This window comes from Monomorium pharaonis, chromosome 11, assembly GCF_013373865.1.
Source record: "Monomorium pharaonis isolate MP-MQ-018 chromosome 11, ASM1337386v2, whole genome shotgun sequence".
Classification (NCBI taxonomy): domain Eukaryota; kingdom Metazoa; phylum Arthropoda; class Insecta; order Hymenoptera; family Formicidae; genus Monomorium; species Monomorium pharaonis.
This window is the reverse complement of record NC_050477.1, coordinates 12226650-12234862: the sequence shown is the minus strand read 5'-3', so window position 1 is coordinate 12234862 and position 8213 is coordinate 12226650. Positions and strand designations below refer to the sequence as shown.

Sequence of the window (8213 nt, the reverse complement as noted above, 5' to 3'; positions counted from 1 at the left end):
AAAATGTTTCAAAAATCTTCATAAATTTAAAAGATAAAAAAATTTTTTACGATGTAATATTATAAAAATTCTTTGGATTGGATAATATATCATAAATTGCTTGTTTCAAGTTCTCTAGAAATAATGTAGATATAAATTTTATTTTATAACAGATCCCTCTAAAAACTATCCTTATTTTGATTCATTATTTTTCTTGTATTTATTTTTATTTAATCTGTATTATTTTTCCTTTAATTAATTATAATTAATTAAACGATGGCCGATGTATCTAGAACACAAATCGACAAATAAAAATAAAATATAAAACATTTTACATAGAAATATACTTTACTGCAATATATTTTATTTTATGCCATTGAAGAAATAACTCGGAATAATCAATAACTTCACTTATGTACATATGTACGATAGGCATAAGGCAGGTTACTCAAAGTATAGTATAGTGATACAGTCTACAATGATTGGATCAATATGCTACCAGACTGGTATTCTATTCCGAAGAAATTTAGACTTTGTTAAGCATGGAATTGTTCACAGCTTTGAGCTTATTCAGCCGGCAAAAGTACGAGGCGTGCGCAACGATATGTACGGATTTATTGAGAAAAAATCCTTTAGATCAGGTATATGCATTATTTCTCTTTGTTTCTTGCAGAAAGAATAATATAAATGCTGATAAGTCAATGAGTCGTGACTAGTGTTCTTAATTTTAAAAAATTCTTGGAAATTTTGAAAAAAAGCATTTTTTCTTTCGATTTTTTCCTTGTTATATTTTCTTTCTCATGTTACTTTTTTCTACAAAAATTTGTTTTGATTTAATTTTTCGAAATCAACATTAATTAAGTCACATATATGCGGATTTGTTACCAGGCCGTGTGGGTCCTGAAAATGCGTGCTTTAACGCTGCAAGTTTATGTGGATGATATTGAAGGTGAGGAAGAGGGAATCGCGGAGACTCTATTAGACAGTTATGCAATATCGACGATGCCTAGGCCAGGAACCTCCTTGAAAAATCCTGGCACAAGTTACACCGGTCAGGGTGTGCGACCTAAATCTCAATCCGGTTTGTCATATCTACAAAGTATTTCCAATTTAAATTTTTGTTTAAGCTTTCTAAAACGAGATCCCGCATTGATATTTTAAAGGCAGACCTGTCACCGGGGTAGTACGACCTGCCACTCAAGCGGCAATGTCCCAGTCGATTGAACAAGCATTAAGAACACCGAGAACAGCAATGACTGCCAGGCCAATTACAGCAAGCTCAGGGCGCAGCGTTAGGTATAATTAATACAATGTGCGACTTGTACGCGTGGAGAAAATTTTTCCTTAAAATTATAATTAAAATAATCGTAAAACAACATTGGCATCAAAGAATTTTACTATAGTTTTAATAAAATTATAATTTATTAGTAAAATACTTCGATATATGTTAATATCGTTCTATGATTTTACGATAATTTTAAGAATAAATTTTAGAAGAAAATTCTCTATGTATCTAATTATACCATGAAAAGATTAAATGAAAATTTCTTTCTTCAAGACTTGGTACAGCTTCGATGTTGACGGAGCCCGGTGGGCCTTTTATCCAACTATCGCGGTTAAATGTAACTAAATATGCTAATCAGCAAAGCATAGCAAAGCCATTGTTCGAATATATATATTATCACGAACATGATGCGAGATACGTGAGTCGTAGATATTACACTATAACAAACATCGCAAAGATATAAAAATGATATTCTAAAAACATGTTGAATATATTACAGGCCCTGGACTTGGCCGTTCAGGCGACGCAGGTTTGCCAGTACAAGGACTGGTGGTGGAAAGTTCAGCTTGGAAAGTGTTATTACACTTTAGGACTGGTGAGAGACGCGGAGCAACAGTTCAAGTCAGCGTTGAAGGATCATCGAAGTATCGAAACGATTTTACGATTAATTAGAGTCTACATCAGGCTCGATCAGCCGGTGGCCGCACTAGACACGTGCAAGAGGGGCCTCGAGTACTTCGCGAACGACGTTACGATCCTTACAGAGATGGGTCGCATATTCGAGGGCTTGAATAACGCGACGATGTCCATGAAATATTACAAGGTGATCGCGCAGGAAGACGCTTCTCACACCGAAGCAATCGCTAGTATAGGCATGCATCATTTTTACAATGATCAACCGGAGTTAGCCTTACGTTATTATAGGTATACGCATTAAATGCGATATGTACTTAACGCAACTTTTAATTTTCTTCTTTGTGCAACTTTTAACGTAAACAAATTAATTTTATAAGCTAAACTTTGAATTTAATTTAAAAAATTAATTTACCTAAATTTATATACACATAATAGTACTAAATTTCGATATACGTTTTAGGCGCCTGTTACAAATGGGCGTGCATAACGCTGAACTGTTCAACAATCTCGGGCTTTGTTGCTTCTATGCTCAGCAATACGATCATACCATATCGTGTTTCGAAAGAGCCTTAAGTCTTGCAACTGATGAGAACGTGGCTGACGTGTGGTACAATATCTCTCACATCGCTATTGTACGTACTTTTTATAACTTATCTCATAATTTTAAAATACAAGTAATATAGGAGACGGATGCGATTGTAGACGTTGGGTGATCTAATAATGGCAGAAGAGTGTTTGAGGCTAGCCATCGCGAGTGATAATAGGCATGCTTTGGCTTACAACAATCTGGGCGTGATAGAGATGCGTAATGGGAATGTTACTGCGGCAAGAACGTATTTCCATGCGGCGGCCAACATCGCTAGTTACGTATATGAGGCGCACTTTAACAGCGCGCACTTAGCCTATGAGGTAATTTGTTTCTATTCCATTTTGATGTACACTGAATTACAGTATTACAGATTTGTTTGATGCACATGCAGGTTGGAGACTTGCAAACAAGTTATCTTGCAGTACAAAAGTCGTTGAGCGCGTATCCCGGACATTATGACAGTAAGACCCTCTTGCGGAAACTGCAAAGATACTTCTCACATATATAAAATCAACAACACAAGAGTTTCTTATATTCTACATTGTACTATTTTATTGTAATATATATAATTTAAACGTAATTCTATGTACATAATATACAAAAAATACAAATCATACTTCAAGCTTTTCACCATCTGATTTTAATATTACAATTAAAAAAGATCATAACCGTTAAAATTAAAATTTATGGAAGATTTACAGAAAAATATTGAGATGCAACAGTTTAGAATTAACGATAGCATATTTTTTACAGCTTATTTCGTCTTTTTGATCAAGTCCGTACAAATATATACAAATTTGACAATTTTTACATTCGTAGGAAAAGAATATATTTTTGTATCAGCAATAAATTCGTCTCAATTGCAATGTGTACATCTAATAAGATTAAATATAATTGCAAGTCTCATAATTGACGTATTGAATGATGTTCTAAGAAGATAATAAATACTTGTACCTATATACTGTATATGTATCATTCACAAAAGCACAATTGGAATATGTCCAGATATAGGACTTGGAAAATATCATGTAAACAATCAAAAGCATTGCCACTCCTTCCGTTTGTTTTCTTCTTTGTCTCCTGACATCTATGTGGAAGGCCAGAGCAATGCGCAGTCTTGTAACAGATTAATTGTTGCATTGCATTTTATGTGGTATGCGATATAACTAGCCATGACATAATGAAGTAAAAGAGAAAAATTGGATATACTGCTAATGCTTTTCTTCCCGTGGGTTGACTATCGCCAAGGAATGCCATAGACGCTAAAATATTAATATAAACTTTAATGTAACAATGCATTTTTTTAAATAGTTGGTTCTTATATTTAGGACTGTTTTAATTATCACAAATCAATTACAGAGTTGTATAGAGTTGAAGAAGTTAATATTTTATTAAAATTAAATTAAGTTAACGGTTTATAAAATTTAATTATATTAAAAATTTACATAAATAAAAAATTAGTTAAAAGTTACATAAAGATTAAATTAAATTAAAAGTAAATTTTGTAAAGCATTATTTATATTAAATTAAAATCATATTTTTTAAAGTTTTGATTATTCAAAATAATTAATATGTATATAATACGGATTATCCAATAAATTTTATTTGTAACTTTTTATAAAACAAAGATTGTTTTTTATGTAGAAAGGTATTACTTCTTTTATAATTTTTTTTCTTTTATTAGGTAAATTGTTAGAAAACATAAGAAAAAAATTAATAAGTTTATATATTTAAAAGAAAACAAAGTAAAATTACAAATTAATTCGTTTATTAGCTAAATAAAGTTAAAAGTTATCAACTTTTTAATTTTATTATTCAACTTTGAATACCAGGATTAGATAAATTGTGTAAAGATTAAACAAAACAATTTTATTAGAATAATTTATGTTACACTTACCATATGTTGCCCATAAAAATCCAATCATACTGATCACAAATCTGAGAGTAAATAGGATCGTGCTTTGTTGCATTATCAATATAATTCTGCACAAAATTAATGCGATGGCAGTTGGTAACAGACAATATCCTAATACACAAACACTTTGAAAGAAAGATCTGTAAATTTGAATATTTTTGTGCTTTATACATTTAGAGAAAAGCTCATAATTATATAAACCAATTAATAAATAATACGTCACAATTCATTTACTTACATATTTCCACCCAACAGTTTCGAATTCAATGTTACGACCATAGATCCAATCCATACAATAACAAATACTTCTGCAAATTCAGGCCCTCCATCATTTGAGTTATCTGCTGCATCAGTGGAGCCTTGTAATATCCTGAATAAAGCAATTATAAATTAACACACAATTGTTTTCATATATATACAGGATATTCAGCAATGGGTAAAAGAAACTTAAGAAGTGATAAATAATCAAATATGACAAAATCAAGTATAACAAATTGTGATTAAGGTTTTATTTTCTAATTATAAATATTTAAATATTTACTTGCTTTAGACATTTTTTACGTAAATATTGAAAACGTTTACAATTAAAAAACAAAACCTTGATCGCAATTTTGTTATTCTAATTTTCGTCATATTTTAATGATAAAAGAATTACTCCTAAATAATTTATAGAAGAAAGAGTTGCAATTCTAGAGTCATTCGTTAATTTTTCTATTACTTGTTGCTGAACACTATATATGTGCATAATATGTAATTTATATAAATATATCTTACATTGCCATAAAAGTACACAATATTAATGGTCCCCACAGATCCCCTAAAATATTTGAATGGATTGTACAGTGATGAGTCATTTTTTTAATAACAAATATCTATCATTTTATATTCTAGCTTTTAATAACAGAGTTCTATCATCATAAACTTACATTCTTTCAGTAGACTTTTCTTCTCTTTAGGATATAAAACATGGAAAAACTTCTTGCCTACTGCTCGAACATCTCTCAACTATAAAATACATACATACATACATACATACATACATACATATATATATATATATATATATATATATATATATATATATATATATATATATATATATATATATATACACATATCATAGAACATCAAAAATATATATTATTGCAGATTGCTAAATAATCATCAAGAAATGGTTATTTAAGGAAAATAATGTTTTGAAATAACACATTACAAGTCAATTGATATTTTTTAAATCTAATTTTTATGTAGTTTTGATTAAAATATCTTTTACTTAAAAGTATAATTATATTAAATAGTTTTTATTGACTGATTAATTTCTTATTCCTTCATTAATTAGTAAAGTTGACTCTATATGACTCTATATTTCTCATTAAAAATTTGGTGATTTTTTCAAGCTTGTTAAAAAGATATAACAATTTGTAGTATTAAATAAAAATTGATATAATTTTAAATCTATAGTATATTTAATCTATAGTCATTTTTGAAAAAAAAAACATTAAAAAATTTTTTGTTTTAAACACTTTTTCTTGAGATAGTCTTATTTATAGCAGCAAATATAAAATACAAAATTAAATCAAAATAAATTTTGATTATTTTCACAGAATGTTTCAAAATGTAATTCATTATAAATAAATTGCAGTATTAAAAAGTTATTTTTATCTGTTACTTTAAGCTTCTTGTTTTTTTTTAAAAAAACAGAATTTTACATACAAGACATGCAAGAAATTACAATGGAATTGACAAAAAGAAGTGCTATGCAAAAGAAATTAAAACAGTTCTATCATCAACCAAAAATCCTGAAATAAATTTCAATCTTTGTGATATAAATTTATGACACAAATTAGTTTCATTCATTTTTAAATTAAGAATCAGTTGCCAATCATTTTTGTGAGACAAACTAAATGTAGGCTGTTAAATATTGATGTATAAGATACAGATTCTCGCGTCTGATTTTCAAGAATAAAAAAAGAAATTCTCTGGAAATTCCAGGATTTTCAATTTTTTTTCTAGTAATAAACCACCATTGAAAAATACGAGATACTTACAATTGTATCTTTGATGGGTTCATCTAACGTATTGAACTCTGGCTCTCCTAAGGTTGACTTCTGTTTCGTACCTATTGTCATTTCACCCTCAACATGCTGAGGATCGACAGCGTATGTGACATCGTCATACATCTGTGGAAAACGTAATACCAATGTCAAACATCGAGCGTAACAGAGTCAGACAGAAATGTATCTATAAAAATCTACGCATCCTATGAATCTCAAAAAACATCGGGACACGATTTGACAGATCACAACGGATGATACTTGCATCGAGCTTCGTGTCACCGTCCATCGCCGCCATATTCACCGCTTATACGATTCGTTAATGGGAGCTAGAAGGTGTATTGTCGAAGATTCCACGAATGATGGGCTGCAGGCATATCAAGGAAGAATCCGTGTCGTACACGTGCCGTCGAACGACACGTCGTCCACGCGTCCCACGTACTTCGTGCGACACGTCTGCGATATTGCTACACGCACAAGCTTCTCAGCTTGCCGAATTGCATTCGTGACTCGTTATTGACGATGTGTGAAGCCATGAAGACGCAGTATTTAATATGATCGATCGTGATTCTCCGAACGTATATGAAATATATGCCACTATGTCGATGACTTCTCGATGATCCGGAGAGCAATAAGCAATCCGGAGATTCCGGAGGACAGTCAACAACAGTCAAGCAGCCTATTCCTTTTAGCTGCACTGCTGCACCACTCAGCAAGTCAGCACCACAGGGGCTCTATTCTTGAATTTATTCGCAAGAGAAACGTATACGCAAATACTCGCTCTAACAGAAAGTTGTAAGTTTATTGGTTAATAGCCATACGATAACCAATAAATTTCCAACTTTTCTGTAAGATCAGAATTTGCGAATACGTTTCTCTTGCGAATGAATTCAAGAATAGAGCCCCTGCTGTACCGAGTGCAATAAGTTAGAATAGGTTTGTTCTGGTTGTCTACACTTTTACACTTCTACGAAAAGTATAAGTTCTTATTGGCTGGTTAAAAATATCAACCTTTTTAACAGACCTATGGTTTGTTCGCGTCGCCATGCTCCGACATGCTCCTATTCACCCCAACGCACTCCAATACGTTGATTCCGATGACGCCAACCTATTAGAATGCGTTGGAGTGAGTAGGAGCATGTCGGAGCATGACGACGCGAACAAACCACTTGTATTCTTCCACCATGTTGTAGTCTACGCCTTAGTGCAGCTAAAAGAACAGACTTAAGAATAATGACGCAGATGGCGATAGTGTTGCTAATGGCGGAATTGCCCTTTAATTTTTGATTGTAAGTTTTTTTTTAATTTATTGATTGATTACAAACATATTGTGTGCAATAGATTTTGATAAGATTTTTCTAAGTCTTTAAAAAATATATACTTAACTAATTGTATTCATCTCATTTACCTTTGTAAGGTTTTTGGGCTTGTAAAGATTATAATTATTAAGATAGAAGATTCAAATATATAAGCACTAAGCATCAACGCTTTATTGAGTTCATTCGGAAAACAAAAGATTAATATCAAATTTCGAATATGTATATCGTGAGAAAAGTTCAATAATAAAAGTTACTAATAATTTTGTCTTGGATCAAATTGATCCAGTGTGACCGTTAACCCTTGAGTAATTTCCTTTTCACTTAAGGATTGAATAATAAAAAATTCTTTTTTAGAGCGTGCTTACGTTATTAAAGGAATATTTTCACGAAATTTCATGTTTCTGGGTTTAGGGGTCTAGGCTGAGCGTCAATGAAT

The 8213-nt window shown here is 31.1% G+C and overlaps 2 protein-coding genes across 2 annotated transcripts; one reads left to right on the top strand and one right to left on the bottom strand.

Moving 5' to 3' along the window:
* Window positions 1-53: 53 nt before the first annotated feature.
* LOC105839458 (tetratricopeptide repeat protein 8) lies at window positions 54-3108 on the top strand. Its single transcript, XM_012685777.3, has 8 exons — window positions 54-620; window positions 868-1060; window positions 1143-1275; window positions 1538-1682; window positions 1764-2188; window positions 2361-2532; window positions 2603-2809; window positions 2881-3108. The coding sequence occupies exons 1-8, from the start codon at window positions 522-524 to the stop codon at window positions 2995-2997; spliced, it is 1491 nt and encodes a 496-aa protein (XP_012541231.1). The 5' UTR covers window positions 54-521; the 3' UTR covers window positions 2998-3108.
* LOC105839460 (protein YIPF6) lies at window positions 3019-7191 on the bottom strand. Its single transcript, XM_012685778.3, has 7 exons — window positions 6724-7191; window positions 6453-6584; window positions 5331-5409; window positions 5179-5221; window positions 4643-4774; window positions 4387-4544; window positions 3019-3751 (listed from the first exon to the last, which is right to left on the bottom strand). The coding sequence occupies exons 1-7, from the start codon at window positions 6754-6756 to the stop codon at window positions 3636-3638; spliced, it is 693 nt and encodes a 230-aa protein (XP_012541232.1). The 5' UTR covers window positions 6757-7191; the 3' UTR covers window positions 3019-3635.
* Window positions 7192-8213: the final 1022 nt, after the last annotated feature.